At 35.2% G+C, this 27607-nt stretch overlaps 3 protein-coding genes across 3 annotated transcripts; all 3 read right to left on the bottom strand.

Moving 5' to 3' along the window:
* Positions 1–1632: 1632 nt before the first annotated feature.
* Positions 1633–12485, bottom strand: LOC147282730 (putative disease resistance protein At4g27220). Its single transcript, XM_086248266.1, has 4 exons — positions 12346–12485; positions 12188–12268; positions 2390–5555; positions 1633–2166 (listed from the first exon to the last, which is right to left on the bottom strand). Exons 3-4 carry the CDS (start codon positions 5459–5461, stop codon positions 1633–1635), a joined length of 3606 nt encoding a protein of 1201 aa, XP_086104392.1. The 5' UTR covers positions 5462–5555; positions 12188–12268; positions 12346–12485.
* A 5774-nt stretch (positions 12486–18259) lies between these two features.
* On the bottom strand, positions 18260–20775 carry LOC147282729 (uncharacterized). Its single transcript, XM_086247106.1, has 4 exons — positions 20281–20775; positions 19569–19679; positions 18900–18966; positions 18260–18803 (listed from the first exon to the last, which is right to left on the bottom strand). The coding sequence occupies exons 1-4, from the start codon at positions 20647–20649 to the stop codon at positions 18514–18516; spliced, it is 837 nt and encodes a 278-aa protein (XP_086103232.1). The 5' UTR covers positions 20650–20775; the 3' UTR covers positions 18260–18513.
* Positions 20776–23062: 2287 nt separating this feature from the next.
* On the bottom strand, positions 23063–25793 carry LOC147282728 (G2/mitotic-specific cyclin S13-7-like). Its single transcript, XM_086246955.1, has 7 exons — positions 25687–25793; positions 24936–25086; positions 24784–24844; positions 24393–24659; positions 23916–24290; positions 23649–23807; positions 23063–23561 (listed from the first exon to the last, which is right to left on the bottom strand). The coding sequence occupies exons 1-7, from the start codon at positions 25721–25723 to the stop codon at positions 23214–23216; spliced, it is 1398 nt and encodes a 465-aa protein (XP_086103081.1). The 5' UTR covers positions 25724–25793; the 3' UTR covers positions 23063–23213.
* Positions 25794–27607: the final 1814 nt, after the last annotated feature.

The following is a 27607-nucleotide window of genomic DNA, read 5'->3' as shown; positions in this document are numbered from 1 at the left end:
CAGCGCACTGTAGCGAGCAAAAATAACGGAGTTACTATAGCAGCGCACTGTAGCGTGCTACAGTAACTTTTTTTTGCCATTTTTTTCCCACCTTAAAAAAAAAAAAAAACCAACAGTGGCAATTATTATTTATTGCCACTATCAAACAGTAGCTATTTTCAGTTATTCACTATGCAAACAAACTCAGAAACAAGACAACTTATACAAATCATAGCCCCTTATATATACAAAATACAATCATAGACTCACTTATATATTGTTACTGCTTGTCAGTAACAACCATAGCCCCCACTTATATATTGTTACTGACAAGGAGTAACAACCATAGTCCTTACTTACGTATTGTTACTAAAAAGCAATAACAACCATAACTCTTACTTATATATTGTTCCTGATAAGTAGTAACAATCACAGCCCCACTTACATATTGTTACTGCTTGTAAGTAACAATCATAGACCACATAAATATTGTTATTGACAAGCAGTAACAACTATAGTCTCTACTTATATATTATTACTGACAAGTAGTAACAACCATAACCCCACTTATATATTGTTACTGCTTGTCAGTAACAACCATAGCCTCACTTATATTTTCAATTCTAAATCTCCACTTACATATTGTTACTAATAAGCAGTAGCAATCCACTTACATATTGTTACTAATAAGCAATTACAATCTTAGTGCCTCACTTACATATTGTTAATGATAAGCATTAACAAACATAGCTTCACTTACATATTCCGAATAGTAACAACCACATTCCGAATCAAATTAAAAATTGCTATTTGTCTATTAGAGAATTGCAACTATTAAACAGTAACAACAACATGTTGTTACTGACAAGCAGTAACAATATATAACAAACTAGTGAGGACAAAACACAGATAAAATCAGCCAGTAGAATGTCATCGAGACCTGGTGATGCAAACATTGTCAGATCCCCAAGAGTAACTGCAAAACATAAGCACCCTAGGTAAATACATTGACAGTAGACCAAAATTACTATAAAACAATAATATTGAATCATTTTTATCGGAATTGTAGGATCATCTGCACACTTATTGACTTGTAGGTATGAAGTGCAACTGATAAGTATTTCGTCCTTATGTCGCTCACAAGCAGCATTGCGGTTCTGATTCAGCAAACCACATCCAAATTGAAGATGTATAAATTTAAATTAATAACACAGCTTAAACCACACCGAAAGATTTCCCCAAATAAAAGGATGCAGGGTCACAGTCTCACCTACTCTACGTCTCTACCTGGGGTCACTCACTCGTGGTTGGTATCTAAAGTAGTAACAAGGGGACCCGACATCATAAATAGAATTTTTTTTTTCTTTTCAAATAACCAAAAACAGAGCAAGCATGCCTTGCTGTTTGAGTTCTGTCCTGTGAGAAGAATCCCTTTAACCCTTTTAATGAAAATAGGATCATGATTCTGTACTGAATTTGTTTTCTTAAAAAACGAGGACTTTTTTTTAATCCTAAAGCACTTGGCTCTGTACAATAAATAAATAGTTGTACGAGTTTATTTATCTCAAAAAGGTAAGGCAATTGAAAATAATTAAGTTCTTCCATTAATTAGTGAGAAATAGTTGGTTGAAAGTAAAACATACCTTTCCCTTGTTAATCTTCAACCCCAGGAACAAATGTCTTTAATTTTGGACACCCAGTAACATTCACTTTCACCAAGGATGGCAAGTGCAAAGTATAATCTTCAAATGTGCAGAAACATTCAAGGTTGGGCAAATCTTCAAATGTGATGGATGTCACTCGGGGAAATGTCAATTTCGTTGTTTCTCCTTCTTCTTCTTCTTCTACAACAATTTGTTCCATCACCTCACATTTGGTAACCTTTATTTCCTCCATGCTGATAAGAAGTTGAACTATGGACGGTGAAAACAAATATCTCAAATTGTTACAGCGGTCTACGTCTAACAATCTTAGGTTTCCAAAGCCTGTGATTTGTTGTAATCCCTTTACCCATATGTGCATTAACATTGGTAAATCCTCCAACACCAGTTCTCTCAACTTATTAAATGGTTGCACAAAATCAGTTTCCTCAAGCGGAAATATCACTTCCAGTGACTCACATGCGCTTACTTTAAGACATTGTAGATTGTCATTGGTATTTGAATCGTCAAGATTCGCCCACATAACCTAGCAAAATGCAAAATATGTACTTGTTTGTTAGATTTTCTTTAATAAACATATCATATATTCAAATTCATAAGTGTTAAATTCTTCTAGCAAATAAAACAATGAGATTTTTTTTTTTTCCTTTTAATTATGTAAATAACCCAAAAGTAAAATGCTATATAAATTAATCCACATGTTTGAATTAAAAAGGGAAATTAAGTTTATTAAACTTACGAGCGCTTACCTCTTTATCAACTACAGGCTGTGGCAATATCTGAACATAGTTGCTAGCATGATTCGCTCTTGAACTGGAACTGGATCTTGATCTTGATCTTTGTTGGGATTTGTTGTGAGTGGATGGATCATCGTCAGATTCGTTGACTGGATTGTTATTCGACGAGCAGAGCGGTGCACATGATATTCCAGGGCACCAAACAGATGTTGATGAAGAAGATCTGTTGAGATGACTTGCCTCTTGAGCTGATGATGATGATTCTCTGACAACGTTAGCATTCAAGTTCTCTGCTTCTGACTTTTTGATTTGGGGAATCCCAGAACCCAATGTCTTCAATTTGGGACACCTTTCGATGTGCATAGATTTCATGGATGACCATACAAAAGTGTAGGCATCAGGGCAAAGACTCACAAGGTTTTCCAAGTCAATTAGTGTAAAGACACTTAGTTTCGGGAACCAAATCATGCCACCCGTCTCCTTTTCTTCATCTCCCTCTGTGACTGCAATTATAGTTTCCATTTTTTTACACCAGGATATTTCAAGGGATCTTAGGTTGACAAAAGTGCTCTTTGGAGGTACGCCATGGCATATTGCTTTTAAATTGTCCATCGACATGAGCGTAGCTGACTTCAAGAGAGGAAAGGCAGTATGTTGACTAGTCCAACCTGTTCCGTCTAGAAGATACTCTACGTTGTGAGCAGAGTAAATTTCTAAAGCTTTCAAGTGTTGAAAACCCTCTTGGTCTAACTCATTAAGAACATACTTCAAATAATAGATATTACGTAGATCCAATACTTCAGTTTTATTCAACAAGAATCTAATTGTTTCACTTTCCATATATTCCCTTGTATCACCACAAAGCATCAAATAGTTCTCGAACAGATAACTATGGATATATCTGATGCAATCTTCATTCATATGTGATGGATTAAAAGATATGGATATATGAAATCTTATTTTCTGGTTTTTCAAAAGCAATTGATCTTTAAGCAACAACTTGGCATCAGGCATCTTTATGGTTAAGACCTTTAAATGATGAGATAGAGTCATCACCTCATCAAGGCTTGCCATGCTCTCATCTTTGCCTTCTACTGCAGATTCCCAATTGACAAAGCTTTCTGCCATGTACAACTCTTCTAGTCTAATTAAGCTAGATAAGAGACCATGAGGAATTTTTCTAAGTCTTTTACAGTCTGTTGTATCTAACAACCTCAATTGTTTAAGAAATCCAATTTCTCTCGGCAACTCGTCAATGGAAGAGCGAGCAAAGCTGAGGATCTCTAAGTTCTTCAATCCTCCAACACTAGATATGTCTCCCAACTGATCACAATCATCTAGACACAAGGTATGAAGATTCTTCAGTACTCCAAGAGATTCTTTAAAGCATGGACCAGACGACATACCTAAAAATGATAAAACCTTGAGTTCTTTCATCCTTTGAAAAAGGCTGGATTCTGAAATATTAGAATGTTGTAGTTGCAAAAGCTCAAGTTTTGGCCACTCCAAACCATATGGAATCTCATCAATTTTAACACCACTCAATGAAATTGCAGTGTAATGTTGCTGTGCAGCTTTCTCTAGCCAACCTTTATTTTCAACATCACATCTTACCATAAATCCACCGTGAGTATCTTTTGAGGCAATTGATATGGCAACATCACGAACTATGTCATGCATTTTGATACACTCTGTCTTGTCACTCTCCAGCAACAAAAACCTTCTTCGTAGTGTGTCAATGAAAGAATGCACTCTGTTTCTTGCTTCTTCCAATGTATCAATGCTGCCAAAAATTCCTTGACCCCACCCATACCTAACCAAATATTCAAGTCGAATATCATAATCTTCTGGAAATAAACAACAAAGCAAAAAACATGACTTGACTTCATCACTCTCCAAATTATCATAACTTAATTTTAGGCTGGAGTAAACTTTGGGATGCATTCCAGAGCTGTTTTCGGGGAGAGACTTCTTTAGTTGTTCAAGGGCAGCAACCCATTCATACTTTAGTTGTTTACTTTGTAGTGCTTTTGCAACGGTTACAATGGCAATGGGTAAACATCCGCATTCATTTGCAACCAATTTTGCAATAGTATGCAAATCAGGATCGTCCAAGGACCCCCCTGCTGTCTCCTTGAAGAACTCCCATGCTTCTTCTTTAGTTAACAACGGGGTTGCAAAAATTTCTTGACAGCACATCCTATTGCACACTTCTTTGCTTCGAGACGTCAACAAAATTTTGCACCCTTTATGTGAAGCTCCAACAGGAAGTCCTATAGCCTGAAAATCAAGCTCTGACCATATATCATCTAAAACAATCAGGATCCTCTTACTTTTCATGATTCTTTCATGTAGGTCTTGTGCTCTTCCAGACTCAGTTTCCTTGACAAATTTCAACCCCAATGTTTCTGCAATTTCACTTTGAATCAGCCTAATGTTTGGAGTTTGGGACACAACTGTCATCACAACATCATCAAACAACTTCTGTCCTGCCAATCCTTTGATGATTTCTTTCACCATTGTGGTTTTACCCACACCCCCCATCCCACAAATCCCAATCATTCTTTTTTCTTCATTCTTCAAAGCCTCCAGCACACCATTCATGACTGTTGTTCTGGATTCAAAGCCCTTAATACCTTCAGTGTATAGTGTTGACCATATCTTCTTCTGTGGAGGTGCAGGAGTGGAAACATTATTGAATTCTTGTTGTTGGAGCTCACGAGCACGCTCAGTAATCTTCTTGGCTTTCCTACTCAGAGAATACCGAGACTTCAGATTTGGACACCACCCATACAGAGATCGCCTTTTCATGTTGACTTTATCTTCAAAGTCTTGTGCTTCACGAAATAGGGTGTTCACAATCTCTAGCCAGCTCTCAACTTCCCGTTTGATGATTTCCCCCTTCCTTTTGGCAGCATCAACTAATATTTGCACACCATCCCTCTTGTCATCAATCTTTTTAAGCTCATCCTTTAGACTCTTTATGTTGGAATCAAAATAAATCAGATACCCGAATTGTCCTCCAATCCGCGCCAGCGAGTCCTCACCAATTTTAGATGCAATTGAAATTGGTATTTGTTCCATTTCGCACTTCTCTCGTATTTTACAGAATGAAAAAAAAAACCAACAACCGAGCAACCAAATGCTCACTTCTATTTATCTCCTTTGATTCCCCGATCTACATAAAATGTCGCAAGCAATCCAACACCAACAAAATTAGTAAATGCCCTCCACCACCCTTCATTGTTAATATTCAAAACTAAATAAGAAAAAAAATAACCCGAACAAAATATAATAACAAAATTGTCATTGTTATAGTTATCAAAACAAAACTACTTGATGAGCATATTTCATATCATCATTATTATCTCCAAATTGTCTTTTGAGCATTATAGTTGATTATTTTAATCTAAATTAAGGATGTTTATAAATTTTTATGAACTAACAATTAGTGGTCGAGCCCTACAAATTAAAGCACCCAAAAAAAATTGGGCCGGCATTTATATTGTGCAAGTACCATATTCAGCAAGTCCCAGTGTAGGCCCATAAGAAACAATAAAGAAAAGAATGAAGCCATTGCTATGTGTATGTGGATCCCTAACAAAACCTTAATTTCCAAACGTAAACAACTTTCCCAGTCTATTGACCAAAAAAAAAACAAACAACTTTCCCAGTGAGAAGAGAATTTCTAGTAGGCCGTTTCCAAGCGACTATTGATTTTTGTGGGCATCAAGAATAAGAGGGCTATAAATAGAGGACCAAAGCAACACATAAAGTTCTAGTTTTCTTTATCTTCTTTTGTCTTTTATTTTTCTTTTGTTTAGATTTTTAGTTATGTGTTTCTAAATTCCACAACTACTACGGTTAAGACTCCAATAGATTAATTTTCTTTTAATGTGATTATGATTTTAAGGTTTACAAATTTTTCTTCATATGATTAATGAAATTTATATCAGTTTGCCTTTAATATCATATACTGCTAGTTGGAAATATTATTTCATTGATATATGCTTAGGCTTTTTACTTCTTGCTTATAAATTTCTTTGATCCTTTGTGTTTCAATATCCTTAATACATAGTACGCTTAAGATTTATACTTTTAAGTTTAGAAGAATCTTTCTTTAAATATAATATATGTGCGCTTTAACAGTTAATGTTTAGAAAGTACTAGTAAATTTATTTATAGATTGCTACTCTTCAGAGAATTAATATATGTGCGCTTTAATAGTTAATGTTGAGAAAGTAGTAATTGATTTATAGATTGCTACTCTATATCAGAAAATTAATAAATGGATCATTAGAAAGAATTTGATTCCTTAGTGATTTTTCCTACTGTTTGATCCTATTTTATTTGTTTGTTAAGTTTTCTTCAATCTAAAGAAACTCCACTGTTTGCTTTTCAATTCCACCAATCATATTGGTGACCTTGCTGGCCTCCCGATCGGAGGACATAGAGGAGGAGCCGGCGAGATCGCCGGCCTCTGGGATACTCCAAGAACAGAGAGAAGATAATGATTGCAAGAGGGAGCTAGAGAGGGGAAGAGAGAGAGAGAGAGAAATATGGGCTTTTTTTTTTTTTTTGTTATGGTAGTCAACAATATATAATAGAAAAAAAAAAATAAGCATTTGAATGTTGAGCTAGGCGGTTCAAGCACTTGTAAGGAATTTCATACTTGACATATTTGGTATTTTATGGGTGACGATTTTAACACTCCAATTTTGTACGTTTACACTCCATTTTTTTGTTTTCTCTTCCTATTATTTCTTGGAAAGCAATCGGAGTTCTAGATTCAGCGAGGGTTTGATCTTCGTCTTCAGTGAGGGTTTAATTTCTTATTTTGGCGTAAGTTTTGGATTTATAGCTCAATCTCAATTTGTTGGTTAGGTTTTTCAATTGATTGCCTTATAGCAAGCAAATTATGTATGTATTTTTTGTGCCTAGCTAATTTGGTGGATTTGGTGATGGTTCTGCTATGTTTGTGATTATTGGAGTTAGATATAGAATGAGCTTCACAATTCATAATCTCTATGATCAATTGCTCAGACAAACACTATTGAACAATGTCTATTTTAAGTTGTTTAACCGTGCCTGTTTTATTTAGTCTATAATTTTGATTTACTTTGTTTTTTATTTTGATTTTAAGTTCAGTTTATTTTGGTTTGAGACTATAATGGCCCATTTAGTTTAAGTTTTAGAGGCCTAGGAATGGGAAATCAATTACATTCCCGTGTTTGGCAAGTACAGAGAAGGGAAATCAATTACTGGGCCAAGTGAATCTGATGCCCTTATTAGGGGAAAAATGAAACCCTTGCTCCAGCTTGGGTTTTGTTTTTCCCCTCTTGAGAAAGCATTTATTACTTCTTTTTTGGACAAAATTAACCCTTCTATTATTTTAAAATATCATCTTTATTGTCATTCTTTAAATAAATAATAAATTATGGTATAATTGGAAAACTAACATTTTTCATTTCCAATTCCTGCACAACCCAAACATGGAAATGCAAATAAAAAGGTAATTTATGATTTACTTTCCCAGGATAAGCAAATACAAGAAATAGAATTTCACATTCCCCTCCCCCCGGAAAATGCAAAGGAATTGATTTCCAATTCCGCAAACCAAACAGGCCCCAAGGGTTTAGAATTGAGGTTTAAGGTTTAAATGTGGGGTTTAGGGTTATATATTTATTTTTTGGGAGCTTTTGGTTTACGTTTGGGTCATAGGTTTTGCCAAAAACCTAAGAGCTAAACCCTAATTCAAAAACCAGATACTATTGCACAGTCACAAATTCAAAAATTTATTGTAGTCTTAAATTTAGTCACGTAGTCACTGATTTCAATTTTATTTCAAATGTTACAAAATAGATATTGTTGCACAGCCACATATTCAAAAAATTTCAGCTTATATGATTTGAAATTTCCAGTCTATGTTGCACAGTTACTCAATCAGTTTATATTCAAAAATGAAAATCTGGATGATTCTTTTTGGAATTCTTTGAATTTTCAATATATGTTGCATAGTTATTGAACTAGTTATTGATGTACATGAAATTGTGTAGTATTGGTTTTTCATGTTCCATTATAGTTTGAATTGTTTTATAACCAATTTTATGATTTGAAATTTTTAGTCTCTATTGCATAGATACTAAATGAGTTTATATTCATAAATGAAATTCTGGATGATTCTTTTCATAATTTTTGAATTTTCAGTGTCTGTTGCACAATTTCTTCATTGTTTAATGTACATAAAATTGTCCAGTACAAGTTTGGTGTATCCAAATATTTGTTTGTTAAGATTTTCATGCTTGTGTCTATATTTTACATTTTTATTATTTTTGTATGCTATCAAACAGTCATTGTTTTAATTTTTTTACACAGTCGCGGTTTGTTGTTAATATTGTTTTAAAGGAGACTTAGAGTCTAGTCCATTTTATAAATCTTTCTTAGACTAAGACCGGTAGTGATTTAGGGTTTTTAATTAAGTCCTTTTATTTTTCTTCTTTGACGGCTTTATGTTAGGTTTTAACTCCAAGATTTTGGGCTAAAAAAGAAAATACCCTTCAAATAGAGGAAAATACCCTTCAAATCGGGGAATGACTTTATTATAAATTAAAAAAAATTTCTTATAAATTATTATGAATTAAAAGGATTTTCTTATAAATTTTAAAACACTCTCAGTCTCCATCTAAAAACTATTTTTCTAAAGGATCTAAGCCTAATTATCTCTTGTTTTAATTTAAAGATCATGCATGTGTTGTTTTATTGGTTTTGGACATTATGATACAATCATTTATTTGAAAAAAATATATTAAAAAACTGTCCATCACATAATTACCAATTCAAAAAAGATGACTGTCACACAGTCACAAATTTTAGTATGTTAATTACAATGGATTAACATTAATGATAGTTAGTTACTTAAATCCCTTGATGTTTATAAACGAGCTGGTCAACAGGTTATTATCTCTATCATTTTGGTCTTATTTATGAGTTTATTATTTATAGAGTCCTACTATTTGCACATCCTTTTTTTTTCTTTTTACACACCCTTTACTCCTACACACCCCATAAAACTTTTTAAAATTTTACAATTTCTCAAAAAACCCCCATAAAATTCCAAATTACCCACACTTAAAAAAAAAAACACACACACACCCACAGCAACCCAGCCCGCCTCCACCCTTGCACACCCACAGCCAACCCACCCCCGCACCCCACAGCCAACCCAGGCCATCGCCGGAGTTCCTATTCCCTCTTCTCTCTCTCTTCCCCTCTCTTTCTTTTTCTCTTTCTCTTCCTCCTTCTCCTTCAATATTGGCATCAGGTGGGGCAGGACGAGGCTGGGTGCGGAGGGGCAAGGTGAGGCTGGGCAAGAAAGGGAGGGTTTAGGGGCGAGGTTGGGCGCAGAGGGGAGGGGTGAGGCTGGGAGCAGAGGGGAGCTAGGGGCGTCACCGATCTGATCTGGAACAGAGAAGGACAGAGAAGAGAAAGAGAAATGAAGAGAGAGAGAGAGAGAGAGAGAGAGAGAGAGAGAGAGAGGAGAACTGGAAGGTTTGAACCGCCGGCGACCTTGCCGGCGGCGGGGGTGGCTGAGAGTGGCGTAGGGGTGAGGACAGAGAGGGACATAAGGGAGAGAGAGAAAGGGAGATAGGAGGGAGAGGAGAGAGGGAAAGAGAAAGGAGAGAGAATGGGAGGCGCTGGCATGAGGCGGCGCCAGCGCCGGCAATGGTCGGGGTGGGTGTGCACTTGGAGTGGTGAACTAGTGATGGCTGGTTTGGGGTGTGTAATGAGGGTATAATGGTCATTTGGATTAAGAATTGTAATTTAATAAATAAATAAAAAAAGTGTGCAAATAGCAACACTCTATTTATATTAACATCGTAAAATATGGTATTTGGCAGCATATTGATGATCTAAGCAGTGTTCAAAATATCGGCCGACATTCCGAAATGTCGCTATTTGGAGGGGGCGATTTGATAGGGGGGTGAAACAAAATCTTCACCCGTATCCCCGATATTTCAACGATATTTTCACCAAAAATCAAAGGAAAAATTGAAAAAAAAAAAAAGAAGAAGGGAAGAATGAGAAATTAAGCCTAATTTTCTATACCCATCAACTAATTCAGAAACCTAATCAATGAATTAATATTTGTTTATCAAAACCCAATAATTATATAAAAAGAATATGTGAACAGGAACATCAACCGCTTTGTGAAGGTAAGTTTCCTCCTCTCTCTCTCTCTCTCTCTCTCTCTCTCTCTCTCTCTCTCTCTCTCTCTCTCTCTCTCTCTCTCTCTCTCTCTCTTTATCTATGGTGTCTGGTGTTTGTGCAGAATGAATAGAACGACAGAAAAGGAGAAGGTAGGAGAAGACTAAATATCATGGGTTTGGCTTTTAGGTTTTGATTATTGGGTGTTGGGCCTTATATTAGGATTTTGATTAGTGGGTTTGGGCTCAAATTTCTACTACAAATAGTGGGTTTAAAAAAATATTAAACATGAACACATTTAATTTGCGGCATTTTACTAGTTTTTTTTTAGGAATTTTTTATTTACTCTTAAAAAATCTCAATTCTATATTCTCATTTAATAGAAAATAATATTCTAATAATAATAAATAAGAAAATGTGCATGTGATGATTGTGTTCAATTGTAAATAATAAATAAGATCAAGTATTCAAGTATCAATGAAGTTGTACATTAATTATCTAATATAGTTCAAATTTTCTTTTCAAACTTGACACTGTTGTGTATTATTTCCCCTACCTATCATATAGACCCTAATTTATGACAATTATATATTTAATACATGCATTAATGATTGATTTAACATTTCCTAAAGTTTCATTCAAAAATTATGTATTTTGAAGCCAATATCTGTTATATCTGTGGATGACGGCCGATATCAATAACGACATCGATATTTCCTTATTTTGGAGTCTCGATAATATTCTCACGGCCAACATTTTAAGCCTTGGATCTAAGGTCAAGTAGTTTAGGTTTTTACTATTATTTTGAAGAAATCTTGACTTTTGCTGCAGGCTGCAGGTTTCTCAAATTTTTATGAAATTTGCAAAGGGTTGGAACTTACTAGGAATTTCCAGTCATGAAGCGATTTTGCATCTGGTTCGATTTGGTTCGAATGGGAAGACGTTGCATTATGTGATGATTATATAGTTCAATTAGTTTCTTAATTAAACAGTATTAGTTTGTTAATCACAGTTAGTTGGTTAGTTAACTTTATTTAGTCATGTGTCAGCTTCTAGTTATTTATTGACCTTTTTTTAATTTTTAAAATTAGAAAATATTGTTGACATCAGCAACGGGTAAGCAGAGTGATAGGAAGTATAAATACGCTTATATTTTGAGTCCAATTATTACTGTCCATTATTTCCATTATTTCATTTTAGTCAATGCCTATTATTTGAAATAGCATTGACCATTATGTAAATTGCAAATTATTCTAGTGATTTTTATGTAATTGACCCTACGTTTAATGTATATCAGATATAGTTATATTATTAAACTAAAACATAATTGATATGTAATGAGTAATTTAATTGGAGATATGTAATGTGTTGATTTATGGTTTCAACCACAAGCTATATAAGCCACTTTTAGTCATCTAAAAGCTTAACATTGTGAATGGCACTCCCGAAAAACACCCTTCATCTATTTAACTAATTTTTATGATTTTTTTTTTTTTGTGTGTAAATATAATCACATAAACAACTACCAAGTAATCCAGGGATGACTAGAAAGAAGACATGAGTTTTCCAACTTAAGTTTGAAGGAAAAATTTTCCCAAGACGTACCTCTACCAAGCCGAGTGAAAGATGGTAAGAGAAATTCTGTAGCAATGTGTTGTTCAGCAAACGCAAGTGGTGCTCCACAAACTGGTACAATAAAAGTAGAATGAAGAAAGAACCCAAATCACAATAAGGGTAATAAGGAATTCAGAGAAATTATATACCTCAGCAGTGCAATGAGATCGAACGCAATACAAAGAACTTATAAGAAGAAACAGTGTTGATTTACTTCAGAGACGAATAGAGAACTTGGAAGAGTTAATATGTGTTTGTTGCATTAACTGTATATATAGAAGATCAAGCTCATATGATTTTGCGCGTTAGCTATGTATGAAAAGCAACAAGAAGATATATATAAGGAGCATTACTTCAGGAGAGAGTGATTCTTAGCTTCTATGCCTTTCTAAAAAGATGGATTAGAATATTTAAAAGTAAACCCCAACTTCGCTTGACATAGAGCTCTAGAATATATGTAGAAGCATTTCCATGTTTATATATGACAGTTTCCTTTATGACAAATGCAAAAAAGACGCATGAAATTCCCAAACAAAAAAATTACTATTTATTAATTAAATCTTTGTGCTGGGGGAAAGAAAAAAAAAATTAATGTTGGTCATTATTTTTATTATAAATTTATGTGGTACATGTGATTAGTGACTACTGCATGCTCAAGGGTAAAGAATGATACAATAACAAGGAAAAGAATAAAGAAGAAAAGTACTTGATGCATTGCCCTCTTTAACAAGGAAAAAAAAAGGTGAAGAGAACTGGATGCATTAATTGTTTTATAGACCCATCGACCTTTTATAACTTGACAAACCATTGCTGAATTTGTAAGTCATTCCATCTTCCTGGCTTAAATATCAAGATAAGAGTACTGCTTTCTTTTCTTTTTTTGGTCTGAGTTATGGAAATACTCAAACAAAGGCAAACAGCCAGAAAACCAAACAGAGAAACAGTCCAAATAAGGAACCAACAAGGAAACAAAGCCAGGTAGTCCAACAGATGCCGCAAGATGCACAAAAAGGCCAGACACAAGAGAGGATGGGATCAGCAAACCCAAATCGCTAGAGCACATCCTCAGTACCATTCGCTTTGCAGGAAATCCAAGCCCACTGTACCTGGAATAGGGAAGCAGGTCGTAGTCGAATATCAGCAAGAATTGAGTAAATGGTCATACACCGCTTTCAATATGTCCATGTATGCTGTTAATCAAGTCTCTGGACTCAGATGCAATGACAATATTTTTGATAACTATTTTTCCCTGCTAGGATGAGCCACAGAAGGCCAGCAGATGCCTCAGCTTCGATGACTGAATTGTGAACTTGGGGATAAGCACAGCAAGTTTCACTAGAATTTCGAGCAATCACACCAAAAAGTTCCATTAGATAAGAGTACTGCTACACTCATCAAATTTGTTTGTTTATGAAATTTGGTTCAACAAAAGAAGACACTCATTGATTCAATTTTGGACTCACTTTGAAGCTCGTTCATCAATAATAAAAAGATACTAGCACATCATTCGATGATCAAATTTGGTGACTCTAGCATTAATATATTGATCAAGATAAACCGTTTGGAGGTGATCCTGAATTTGTTCAACACATATGTTATAAGCTAAATTAAAAAAGCAGACTTGAATATATTACATGAGAATTGGAGAATCTAACTCAACTCAAGATTCAATAAACACAGTGAGTAGGATTAAGGTAATTACCTATGGATTCAAATAACGCAGACTGCACTCAAGGTGGATACTCATACAAGCTTGATGTTGAGCTTATGCAAGAAAAGAGGATAATTAGAGCTAAAACAAAGAAACCACATTATTAACTGATTAACCATGTGGATCAGAAGAGCTCACCTATGTGGGTGGGAAGAACAGGGCAGTCGGGTGGAGAGTGTAAGGTGTATAAGTTTCATGCAGGACTTTAGTCAAACATGTATAAGACATGATATGAGAATTGGACCAAATCAGAAAACTAAAAGGGATTAGTTTGGATTAAAGAGCTCGCTTACCATTTTACCAATAAAAGAAAGAGAACCGAAGCAATTTCAATGTGGTAAATAATACAAAATGGAGGTCGGTGGCTATGGCGGTTATCAGTAGAATTTCAGGTGGCAGTGGCACCATTACCATTTTTACCAACATGGGTGAAGAAGATAGTGAGGAATGAGATCGATGTTGACAAGTACATAAGATTAGTAGATTAGTGTAATGGAGAAACTTGAACAAATTGCTCAAAGTGTTGTGTTGGAAATGCATTGGCTTAATTGCCATTGGCAATGGACTAATGGTTGTTGAGATTAGGTGGAAGCAGAGGAAGAGACTGGAGAAGTTGATCATGAGCAAAAAGGTTGGGCCTAGCCGATTGTTAATTGCTCCAATGTAAGAATGCTAATGGCATATTTGGTACATCGTATTAGACTTTAGATAGGAATAAATAGTCAATGTTAGTTATTTGGTGTCCACTTGTATTATTTAATTATATAATTATGTAAACCGGACTTGACTTTTAATACTCTCCTTACCTAACTAACTAACATAACCTACACACTTGAGATTAGATAATACACGCTTAATTATAAAGAATTAGGAAAATAAAAACACGCTGAAAATCAACATACGCTCTTTTTATCTTTTTCTCTCTAGGGTTCTTCTATGCTATCTTCTCTACAGGTTATTCTCTTCACTCTCCTCCAGGTATCCATCTCTCACTCTCTCTCTCCCTCATACTCTCTCCAATATGCTTTTTCTTGCTCTTGCTTATTCTATGTTCTTCTCTCTTCATCATCTCTTTCTTTATATATTTCCTCTTCTATGCATGGTGTCTGATTATCTCTTCTTATCCTTTCTTTTAGATTTATTCAATAGATTCTTTTATTACATTTTTTTGAGATTTTAGTTATGAGAATGAATTTCCTCATGTCCTCTTGTCCTATAGATATTGGCAAAAACAAATGAAAAAAAAATCTTGTCATATGAATCTTGCCAAAAATAATTTGTGTCATATGAATTTCAATTTCTACTAAGTTATTAAAGAATTAAAAAACAATAGTTTGATCCGCTGCTATTCGACGGAGCATCAAACACAATATAACTTAGTCAGACTGTTTATCCGGAACAGTGCTAAACGCCTGATAATATTCTAGATAAACAGTCAGTACTCTCCGGAACAGATTAATACTATCCGACAAAAATTAGTCAGTACAGTCCGAATTTCAACCATTGGAAACGTCCATATTTTAGGGCATAATTTAAGGATCACCCTTGCAAAAAATCAGCCAAATCGAAAACTGTTTAGCCAGTGTATTACTGTCAACATCATTTCAACCTTATTTGACGAATTGTATTTGTCTGCAAAGTTTGGAGGACCAAACAATTATCGATTTGGCTGATTTTTTACAGGGACGACCCTTAAGAATGAACATAAAAAATGGACGATCCCGATCATTGAATTCCCCGCACCGTGGTGAGCTGGTGGTTAGGTGAGCGGGGAATTCTCCGCTCTATGGTGAGCGGGTGATTATTTATGTATATATATATATATACAGACTCATTCTATTGAGGTATTCCTCAACTTATTTATGTTAAGGTATACCCTATTAGGGCTCACACGAGTAGTTTTGTGTCGATCCGAACCATTCATTTTTTACATCTCCATTGATAGATCATTCTTGCAAAAAATTAGCCAAATTAGAAATTATTTGTCTATTTAACTTTGATTATATATATATTTAAGTAAATGTTTTTGAAATCCATGTTATAACATGTTCCATGATTTTAGTGTTGAGCGCTCAGCAGGTAGTGCCGAGTGCTCGCCACCCCATCGAGCGCTTGACGTGCTTTATTTTTTTGAAACTGAGCAGATTATCATTGTCAAACAATTAGTAACAGTTATTTTTACGTTATAACTTATAACGCAAGTGGATGTGACTCTATAAGGTTGAATTTTGTATTGTATGTTAATTTCATTAGTTTTTAACATGTTTATATAAGAAAAGACATAAGATATATCTATAAGTATTATTTTTATGTAGTTTCAAATAATCACTGATGCAAAGTGACAATAATTGCCACTGTCGAAAAATGGCAATTGTTAAGCACTCGGTGAACAATGCCGATCGCTCAGCAGATTAAAGTGGATCGGCCTATCATTGTGTTTTTGCAGGTGAGTCATTTTATCATGGGCTTTTATGTTTTGGACTTAAAAAAAAAAAAAAAAAAAATCAAAACCCAAACAGCCCCTATCCGACACCTCCCCTTCCCCGACCCACCCATCATGCTAGCGTCACCAGCCCCACCACCGGTTGGTGCTTCCCACTCCCCTATTTCTACCCCTCCCCCCTTCTCTTTCTCTATCTGTATCACTCTCTTTCTCTTTCGATTTCTCTTTCTTCCCTCTTCTCTCCAGTTTTAAGTTGAGCATTCGAACACTTGTGTAATTTTTGGTCAGTAACTTTTTTTTTAACATAAATTACTTCCAAGGATAAAAAATTTGAGGTTCTTAACTGAAAATTCACCTAAGAAAATTTAAGTTAAAGGCCATTCTATTCGCGTGCGTGGTGAATCCGGAGGCAAGAAAAAGGCTACTAAGTGCTCGGCAAGAATGTCGAGGACTCGACATATTGAGCACTTGACTGATTTCAGATGCATCCTCCATCTGCATATTTTAGGTTGCAAATGCAACTTTTTAGGTTGCAGACAATAGGTTTTAGATTGAAGATGAGAGTTTATGAGTTAAAAATCTTTGGCTGCCTTTATATTACTTGCCTGGATTTCCAGTTAAAAATCTTTCAAAACTGAGTTTATGAGTAATTTATTTAAAAAGTATATGTAAGAACAACTTGATGATGTAAGCACAACTAATAATTTTCTAGCTTACAATGCAATAAGAGGATTCGGATCATATACTTATTTTTACTTAACTTTTAATCACAGTTTTGTATGTATTATCTAAGATTATAGAGCAAATGGTAGTATGAATTCGCAGCATTTTTTTAATTTGAATGAAATTACATAAACCCTTAAATTTGTACTGCTACAATTAAAATAAGACAAACAAAGAATCCAATTTTGCAAGGGTGCTGCTAATGGGATTCTTTACTGCAGTTAGTTCACTTCTTTCGGTATTACAATTGTATCGTTAATGGGTTTTGTGAAACTGGTAGTTTGTCATTTACAGAAAAAATCTGTGTTAAAATTACAAAAATTAGGTGCTCAGTCTTATTTGAGGACTTGTGCAACTCTTATAGATGGGAGTTTAGACATATGGGTGGTCTCCTACAATTTTTTAATTCTAACTTGACCAATACATTCTTGTGAGTAGTGGAAAAAAGGAGCTGAGCATGAGGTACCCGTCCCCTTTTATAAGAAACACAATTTTCATTAAAAATATAATTACAACACAAGGGATAAGGTATACTCTTAAATTCCACACTTTAGACTACATCTAAGGAAAGAAAATAACAATCAAAACAAAACAAAAACAGGGCTACATGACTACAACATTCAATTCAAAAGGACCAATCCCTAAACTCTGGAAGAAATCGTAGTCCACAAGAATGTCCAAAACCGAACTCTATCTCACAAATGGTCCACCTCCTCCCCCCCTTACCCCTTAAAAAAAACATTCTCGTATTCCTCTCCACCCAAATTACACAGTAAAATGCTAATACAGCACATCTCCCTAGTACCAAACCTCTTTCTTCCTCGAAAAAACTTCAACCTTTACTTAAAAACATGTCACAAGAATCTGGAATTGCCTCACTCAAATTGGTTTTCTCTTATCAGCATATAACAAGCACCATTGGCTATACTTAGAGCAGAGGATTGCAGAAACTGTATTAAAAATACTTGACCACAGTACACTTTGGATTAAGGTGGTACCAACAAGAGGCTCAAGCTCAACTAAGGTTGTGAAAAATTATCAACTAAGCTTGCCCAGAAATTTTCAAGCCCCACATCGGAAGTAAGGATTTAACATATGAACACCAAAAATGGAAATCTATTTGTGTTTACATGAGCAAGAGCCATCCCATGCTTGTAAAAGCAAGGGGGAAGGGGAAAAAGAGTAATGGCAGAAATTCTTCCATTTAAAATTATAGTCTCAATGAAGCTAAGTGAGACAGAAATGATTTGATGAGTTTCTACATTTAAGCATTTAAAACCAGATGCGGTCACTAACAGAAACTGAAACACAGTTGGTCCTGCTCTGGCACATGGGTCTTTCACACTTCTAAAAACAAGACAATTTTATTGAATTGCAAAGACAAATGAGGAGGCCTCTAATGTGTCACAAAACTTTCTTTTCGAAGCAAAGACAGGCCTCTCATGAAGCCATACCACTTGGTTCACTATTACCAGCTTTGCCTTTGTGGTCCCGAATGAGCCGCTGAGGAACAAACTTATTTTCCTGCTTAGTGAACCTGAGGCGTTTAGTGAGATAGATAAAATTGCTAGCTCTCTGTCTGGCTATCTCCGCCTCCTCTTCAGGAGCAATCTCCCTTACCATCACCGTCAGTTGGTATTTTGGTCTCACTTTAATTCCATTGCCCTTACCATGGTAAGAAAGTCTCTTCTTGTGGAATCCCAAGAATCCCCTTCCAACAAATGCCCCACCTACAATAAGCAGAGAATGCAGAACAATGAGGGTTGGATTTAAAAAATAAAAGTAAAAATAACTAAAGGAAGCTTTTCTTCACTTCCATTATTTACCAACAAGGAGACGATCTGGATCCAACCCATGATTATAAATTGCATCTGCTCGGGCTGAGTGAATAGCCTGCAACTTGCAAACAGTAGTTTCTTACAAAATGTTGACATTCTATGAGAAAAAATATATCCTCTATAGGTTCTGAAACACATTCAAAGACTGGACACATTTGCATCTGTGAGTCAGAGATGAGCATTTTTTTTATATAAAGAATATTATTAATACAAAGGAACCCACCTCTAATTACATTATAGATACACTATTATGATTCCAGTTCTATCAAAGAAAAGACATAACTCAAACTAACGAACAGCTGCTTTCCATCTAATAGAATATCTGACCACAACACATCTATAAATTCCCCTGAAAAAAAAGCCTAAAGAGCTGACCAGTATTGAACTTTATCCCACAATTCCTCCACCTCCAAACCTCCTTAGTTTTTAATTTTCTTTTGTTTCTTTCCATCCAAATAGCCGAAATCACAACCAAAACACTACACTTCCAAAGCACTTACGAGTCGTAACAATTCAAGAAAATATCAGTTAAATTTATTCAATCCTGCACTCCGTACTTTCATTCAATTTTTTTTACATAGCAAAACTAACATATACCAAGATTTATTTTAATTAGAAAGCTTCCTAACTCAACAAAGTGCAGAATAGCTGTATCACCTGATACACAGTTTTTGCAGCTTGCTTGTCCGTCACTTGCAATTGCGCCAATGCATCTTTGACAGGCATACCACGAACCAGTTTAGCAACCAAGTTGACCTTATTAAGGCTCTGAAACAGGGCGTGAGCAGAAACTAATAAATGTATTCCAAGAAAAAGGGTGAAAGGTTGAAAATAACATCAAACATAGAACTTTAGGTGAACGGATATCCTTTATATTAATATGAAGATGGAAGCATCAAAAATATAATTGCAATTGCCAGTACTATTAGCAGCCAACCTGATTTCAAAAAAACAAAAGAATTAAATTTTAACAAAAGGCATCACTCCCCTTTGCACTGCTGTGTTTTCCCAAATACACCACACCCACATAACAGCAAAAAGAATAATATGAAGTAATCTACTGTTAGTTTTTTCAAACCCCATTTCTAATCAGGCATCCTAAGGTAACCAAACCAGTCTGGCTGTGCTTTAGACAGAATTTCAGCATTCAAATTGGTTGTTATATGCACAAATCAATGTAATATACCGAAAAATACGTTAAGCTTTCTAGCCCAAAACAAAAGTTGATTAATGGGAATCAAAGGAACATCATAATCACAAAACACCCATATAAACAACAAAAGCGAAAATGTGTTTGATGCAGAAGCTTCAAAAAATATTCCCAAAGAAGCTTAAAACCCAGATGCAGAAACAGTGAAAAATATGGTACCTGATTGATGCCCTTTAAGACAAATTGAACTTGTGAAGGCTTAGAGACTGGTTTCTGGTTGTCTTCTTCATTTTCTCCACTATCTGATGCCAAAGGTGCTTCGCCGGCAGAGTCTGCAAGTGGGTTTGTCGAGCTGCAAATACCGGAGTCTTGAAAATGGTGATAAAGGGGCCTTGAAATGATTGAAGACGGTCTCCAGAGTCTTTGGAAACAAGGCAACTGCAAGTGAGTTTGGCACTGACTGTGTGGAACTAAGGACTCTAAGCGAGAAGAAGAAGAAGAGAAGTTGGGAGATAGAGTGTAAGCATGTTGGGCTCTTTTCCTAACATGGCGGATTACGGACTGCACGTGCCTCTGCCAACCCACCATGGCCGAGATCGAGATCTCCTTTCAAACCGAAACGGCGACCGCAAGCCTGAACCCAGCTTTTCCCAAAAGGTACCGTCTCTAAACCTAATATGCCTCTGCTCTAACATTCCGATTTCACCCAAACTTGAGTTTTGCCGTTTTGGTATCTGACCCAAAAAAAAAAAAAAAAAACTTGAGTTGTGGTGAAATTTCAGAAAATCCTAAAATATCCTTTTACTAATAAAATTCTGTTAAATAATTAAAACACCAATTAAATTTTAAAAATGAAAATTTGGTTCATCAAAACAACTGTTAAGAGTTTTCTTTTTTAGCTTTAGATACTAAAAATACATTACACAAATTAGTTTGGGAGTAAAATATTTGTACCAAGGGGTGATTTTTATTTTTTGCACAGCCAATCGATCTATAGTGCTTGGAATAATGTTGTAGAGAGAAACTTACATATCCACGTGACAGGTGATGTGGTATCACCACTAAAAAGAAATAAGAGTTCTAAACTTTAATGTAACAAAACTCATTTCTCTCCAATAGTGATGCCACATCATCTATTACGGAAATAGATAAATTTTTCTCAATGTTGTAAATGATTTTATAAAGCTCTCATGCGGTCACATCAAAGTTCATAAAAAGGTAGGGTTTTTAAGGGTTTAAGGTGTTAAATTTAGTTTGGGAAAATTTTTCATTCAGAATACGTACTTAAGGGTCAATTCTATTTTAGGACACACGTTTGAATTTGTATTAGTATATAACACATATTTATAATTTGTGTTGTTGTGGAATGAACCATCAGTTCTGTTACAAATGAGTCCAAATGAAGGACAATTTGGCCTTTTTGTATTAAATAAAATTTTAATTCTATTTGTAACTTAAAAATATTAAAATAAAAAACTGAAAAGATTAATACTAAAAAATATTAGAATTCAAAAATATTAAAATTAAAAAAGATCTATTTGCCACGGGCTGAAGTTGTTCACGTGGCTGGGTTTGCTTCGCCTTTTTGGAGTTGGGTCACGCAATGTTTGTGTTTCGTCTTCAACGGTTGGCTGCTGGTCTGGCCCTTAAAGGCCACCTTTTTGTTGATGCTAGGAGTTTTGCTCAGTGTACTAAGCAATGTCATTGTGTTTATTTTCCTTGTTACTGTATTCGTTTGCTCATTGCTTGGCTAGTTTTGCTGGGCTGTAATGTAATGCTTTGAGAAGAGGATTGAAACTCAAATGTGTATTCTAAAATAGAATTTACCTGAAAGTACGCGTTTTAAATGAAAAATTTTCTCATTTAGATTTTTAGGATTGAAATCTTAAAGTTTAGAGACTAAACATTAGACCCTAAGCCTTAAACTATAATTCAAAATTTCAAACACTAATGAACAACAAATGAAAAAAATAATAAAATGGCATGCAAACACAATTAAGTTTGTAGATTAAAAAACAAAAGTTCTTTAGCGGATCGTGATGGAATGACGTTTTCGCTAAACTTAAAACCTGGTATCTTACTAAGCCAAAAAAAAAAAAAAAATTGGTATCATAATTTAAATGGCATAAAATATTAGTAATTAAAATGGAAAAACAGTTAAATTTAATATTGAATTTAAGCTAAAGTTGCATTATAAGGAAAACCAAAAAAAAACCTAGTAAAGTTGCCAAATTGACATTAAGAACAATACTGTTTGTAAATCCTAATTTTTTTTCTCAACTTTATACAAAGAAATTCTAAGTTAGATTCTCCTGATAAAAAAATAACAATTTTTTTTTCTCAATGTATTTGGGTTTGATACTTCTGTTCATATTTGGACATCTTTTTCAATTCAAAAATGAATTTACCAGTATAATTTTTCATATTTTTCCAAATAAGTACATTACTACATTAGTCACATATGCATTGGAATGTTGGTGCAATATCCTAGATAGTACATTCTTTCATATATGCATTATTGCCAAGTTATTTATTCTAACAGGTATCCTAAAATTGATGGAAGATCAATGAATTTGACAACATAGACTTGCAAACGTACATTTGGTAACTAGTCGAATCCTGTAATGTTTGCACACCATACATGTGATTTTATAATTCTGATCAAAAGTATTTTTTTTTTGTTTTGGTTTTATTGTGTTTTTTTTTTTTTCAAAACTAGGCCGTGTTGACTGACTCTTTCTAAGACACCATTATTTCAACTTAGGCCCCCAATAACAGATGAGCTAATCAAGGCAGTAATATTTTGTATTCTTGACATTCAAGAGTGCAAAGCAAGAAAGGAAATCTCAAAGAGAGGCAGACAAACAAATGAATGGTAATTCATCACTATTCATAAATTTCTCCAAATATTGTGTACAAATTACTGAAATCAATGACCTCTTCCATCATTGTTAGTCAAGCAATTAGAATTAGTGAATGCACTGAATTCATATATAGCTCACTTGATTCCTCTTTGTTTGGTGGGAAAAAAAATACAAACTTGAAGAAAAGAATCGATCACACAAGAAAAAACAACTGGTGTTTGTTTCCTCAACAACACACACAACTTATCCATCAGAATTATAAATCACATAAAGCAATGTGATTAAGATTTAAACAGGTGTGGTGGTGGCCTTGGCAGCACTTCCAGACAAGAGAGCTTTGGCTGGTGGAAGCAGGGCAACAGCTCCTCGCTCGGATTTTGAGTACTTCTTGAAGACACCCTGAAGCTTGTTCTTTGCAGCCGCCGCGTGCAAGCTCACCAATAGCTTGGAACAATCTAACAGCTGAGGCTCTGAGAAACCAGTGTGGAGCTTCAGTGTGTCACACCAAGCAGGGCTCTTGTGCAATGTGCATTTAGCTGCATAGACTGCTGAGGCTGCAATCATTGAGGGGCTGTACATAATGGTGCCATAATGCATCATTCCCAACTCTGCTAGAAAATACACCATGTTCTCCATCTGCACAAACAATGTAGTATTAATTAGTAACTTTTTCTCGAACAGTTGTAACATCAGAGAAGAGAAGACTGTGATATTAATACTCACTTGGCAATCCGGGATCGCTGCTTTGATGAAACGAACCAGGAAGACATAAAGTGTAGGCACAGTCAAGGTCCATTCCAACTTTCCCAGTATCATTTTCTCCATGACCAGTATCTGCCCATGACTGTATGCTCTATCTGAAAGGCATACAAAGTCATTGACCTGCATAAAACATACAACATCTCTAGCAATTAGCATACAAATTAAGGAAAAAGATAAACAAAATGAACTAAGATATACAATGCACATATTATATAGTCTTATAGCTACCTCAGGGGCCCAGATTTCTTCATATTTTGAGGCAATGAGCATGGCACTGATGCCAGCCAACTGCAACTCCCTCCTTGGCACAGTCTTAACCGCGAGGAACCGGTCGATTATGTTGATGGTGAGATAGAAAGTTTCAGGAGAAAGTTCAAACTTGCTATGAACATCTACCAGCCAATCCACCAGAATTGCTCTCATGTGTTCATTAATCTCAGGCTGTGAGTCAATGTAGTCATGAGGGCGGCTCTCATTCTCCACAAGCTTATAGAATTTGTACATGTCCTCAATATACTCAACAGCAGCCAACTCATTACCAGCATCTTTTGCATCAATATCAACAATCTGGCTCTTTGGTTTATTAGCAACACCACAAGCAGCCTGCCAATGAACAGAAAATAAGTTCAAATACATTGAATAGAAAACAATAGAAATTCCCAAATCAAAACATTCAATCAAATAGTGAAAGGATCAAATTCTTGCCTTGCTTCGAGCAGTGAGGACTGAAGTGAGAGTCGGTGCTTTCTTCCTTGAGGTTCCTTCTCCCTCTTTCTTCTTGTTCACAGGCTTCTCTTGCTTAGCCTTCTCTATCACTTCCTCTGTGTCTGGGCTAATTTCTACCACTTCCTTGGCCTTTGGCTTGACAATAACTTTCTTCTGAGCCGCGGCCTTCGGTACCTCAGCTCTTTTCCCTGCAGCAACTCCATCATGAACAGGAGGAGCCCCATTCACATTGACACAAATCTGTTTCTGTACAATTTAATAAAAATAAAAAAAACAGAACCCAACATCAGAGACATGTAATGATGCAAGGTATAAACATGATGAAGGAAAATGAAGAAGAATAAGAAACAAGTGAAAAAGAGGGATGAACCTTGTTGTTCTCAGCAGCTGCTGCAGCCTGTGCATTAGCCAGTAATTGTGCACAAAAACTCCTAAAAGGAGGACATAAAATTGGTAAGAAAGAACAAAACAATCCAAAATAGGAACAAAGAGAATAGAAGACAAAGGAAGAGAGATAGAAACCTTGTTATGGGGCGATTAGGCTTGCCATCAATTCCTCGAATGATTGCCGCAGCCTGTGCATTTCCAATATCTCCGAGTGGTTTTCGGTTTCTCCCATCAGCACCAGTGTTCTTCTTCAGCGGTTTAACTCCTCCCCCTGCAACTGCCTCACCTATTATGACAATTGACAAACCCATTCATAGAAATCAATCTCAATAATCACAAGCACAGAAACAGGCTAAACCCATAAATTAGTTTTATGTAAAGACTCAGGGAACAGTATGGTTTCAGAGAAATTTGAACAAACCAAAGCAACTGTTTTCTGTTTGGTTGAGGAGAAAAAAATAAGGCAGGAAAAAGAATTAAAATTTATGGTGTTTTTCACCACTTGAGATCCAAGAAAAACTACTCTTCAATCGGTTTAGGTGAACTTTTCTGTAACATAAAAAACCAAAGACATGTTCAAGACTTGGGCATTTCTAGAAATCCAAACAGAACCAGAAATGAAAGACCTTGTCTTCAAGATCTGAATCAACCCTCAACTAATAATATTGCGGAAAGATTAACAAAACCCAAGCAAAACATAAATCAAAAGGCACCAAGAACCATCAAAATCCACGTAATTCTCTATCTGTGTTCAAAGTAACAAATGGTGGGTAATATACAAAACGACCAACAACAGATTCCAAACAAAAATCTTTGAACTAAAACATCATAAATCACAGAATAATAACCTTCAAGAACAAAACCCATTATTAGAATAAGAAAATACCTCTGGCTTGTTGTGGAACAACTGCTCTGGATGCCATTGCTAATCACTGACTGCGTTCAAGAACCAACAGGCGACTTCTCTACGTCTCTCTCAGTCGCCCCTCTCTCTCTCTCTCTCTCTCTCTCTCTCTCTCTCTCTCTCTCTCTCTCCACTCTCTGTAGCAGCGAAGGAATAAGAATGGGGTTTAGAGGACCCCCCTATACCCTTTTTGAAGCTGAGAGCCAACGCTTCACTCCAACGGTCGAATTATTTTTAATTTTGAGCCGTTGGATCGGTGCTTCATCTTACGGCGTAGATGGTTATTGGACAACTTATAGCCGTTGGGAGCTTACAAGTTACCGTTGGGTCATTAGAATAAGGTAAATTGAAGGCGGTAGGGCGTGGTCACTTACAGCTTCATCGAATATTTGCTACACCCTGTTGCAGATGTTGACACGTGGATAAAAGAGTAGTCTTTGGTTCCCTTTGGCTTACGTGGCGCGGTTTCGAAAGAATTTGGGAAAGTTCAATCTGACAGTGTGTGATGGAAGTGCATAGTGCGAATGTGCAATGCACGGGGTATGCTTCGCTGGCATGCCACATACAATGTCCCCTGGACACAGTATTTTGTTTTGTAATAATAAAATGTATGAGAAAATTGCTTATTTTAGTTTTACCTTTAAAATCAAATCTGATTTATTGTCTCACCAAAACAACTCTGATTTATTGACAAATTAACTGAAAGAAAATAGAATTACAATTTTATCATCTTTAAGGATATGAAATTAATAAGGGCCTATTTACAGGCTTACAGCAAATCAATAAAATATTTCATAATTACATATTAGTGAATGTTTTATTTTATAATACTAATTTACTCATTATTGACCAATATAAAATAAAATAAAATAATAAATCTTGAAAACGGACCTTATAAAATATATATATATTTACATTAATTGCCATAGGCTGAGTTTCTTCACACTAGCCTAGACATGCCGCTCACCACTCAGCAATGAGTTTCTTCACAATTTAGCGGTGCTTGTGTTTCACATCCATGTACGGATGTACCCAAGACCCATACTTTGGTTGAGAGATGTCAACGTCAAGGAGGAGAAGGAAGACAATTGAAACATTTTAAGAGAAAACTTAGGCGGGTGAAAAAACGAATTTAAAAGGTTATTTTATTTTTTTAATTAGGGGTAGATATGTAAAAATATAATTGTTTTTTAGTGACACTTCGCAGTTGGCACAAAGAGAAAGGAGAATGCATGTACAAGGAAAAATCAAATGGAGAAGACATATGTAAGGACCCGACCTCTTTTTTATTTTTTATTTTTAGATGAAGACTAAACTTTATTAAGAATCAAGATTGCTTACAAGATACAATGACTTTACCTTATTTGCTGAATGATTAACTATTAAACACGCATTAAAATAGTCACCAACGATAAAAGACAAATAAGTTGCATCTACATAAAGTCGTACACCATGTTTGATTGCGAAAAAATCTACAAAACTGTTTTTAGAATTGTCAAAAACGCTTTTAAATTAGTAAAAAACGCTTTTGGTAGCGTTTGACAAAAATATTAGAAGTGCTTCTGAGTTATAAAAGCGCTTTTAAGGGATTTTTCAAGAAGCACTTTCAAGTGCTTTTGCATGAACAACTTAAAAGTTTTATAAAAATTTATATGTGCTTCTTAACATAAGCGCTTATGATAAAAGCGCTACTAAATAAAAGTGCTTTTAAGAAGCAGTGTCAAACGGATCCTAAGAATCCCTTATATCTTCAATTGATAATGTAGTTTTCCCAATTAAACTGCAGTCAATTTTTATTCAATAGGGAGGACTATAGCAGGCTTCTTAAATGTTTATATTATTCATTTATCTTTCTTTCTTTTTTTTTCCTGTTCACTTGTTTATTCTCTAATGAGAAATTAAT

Source organism: Dryas octopetala, chromosome 6, assembly GCF_963921425.1.
Source record: "Dryas octopetala chromosome 6, drDryOcto1.1, whole genome shotgun sequence".
Classification (NCBI taxonomy): domain Eukaryota; kingdom Viridiplantae; phylum Streptophyta; class Magnoliopsida; order Rosales; family Rosaceae; genus Dryas; species Dryas octopetala.
The sequence above is the reverse complement of the archived record's forward strand: the minus strand, read 5'-3'. Positions and strand labels throughout refer to the sequence as shown.

Excerpts from the sequence above, each read along its gene's own strand:
- LOC147282729 (XM_086247106.1), bottom strand. The coding sequence starts at position 20,649 with ATGGTGGGTTGGCAGAGGCACGTGCAGTCCGTAATCCGCCATGTTAGG. Across the intron at positions 18,967-19,568 it reads CTGCAAAAACTGTGTATCAG|GCTATTCACTCAGCCCGAGC; the intron begins GTGATACAGCTA and ends TGCAAGTTGCAG. Across the intron at positions 18,804-18,899 it reads TCCAGATCGTCTCCTTGTTG|GTGGGGCATTTGTTGGAAGG; the intron begins GTAAATAATGGA and ends TGCTTATTGTAG.
- LOC147282728 (XM_086246955.1), bottom strand. The coding sequence starts at position 25,723 with ATGGCATCCAGAGCAGTTGTTCCACAACAAGCCAGAG. Across the intron at positions 23,808-23,915 it reads AAGAAATCTGGGCCCCTGAG|GTCAATGACTTTGTATGCCT; the intron begins GTAGCTATAAGA and ends TGTTTTATGCAG. Across the intron at positions 23,562-23,648 it reads CAGCGATCCCGGATTGCCAA|ATGGAGAACATGGTGTATTT; the intron begins GTGAGTATTAAT and ends TTGTTTGTGCAG.
- LOC147282730 (XM_086248266.1), bottom strand. The coding sequence starts at position 5,461 with ATGGAACAAATACCAATTTCAATTGCATCTAAAATTGGTGAGGACTCG. Across the intron at positions 2,167-2,389 it reads AGCCTGTAGTTGATAAAGAG|GTTATGTGGGCGAATCTTGA; the intron begins GTAAGCGCTCGT and ends GCATTTTGCTAG.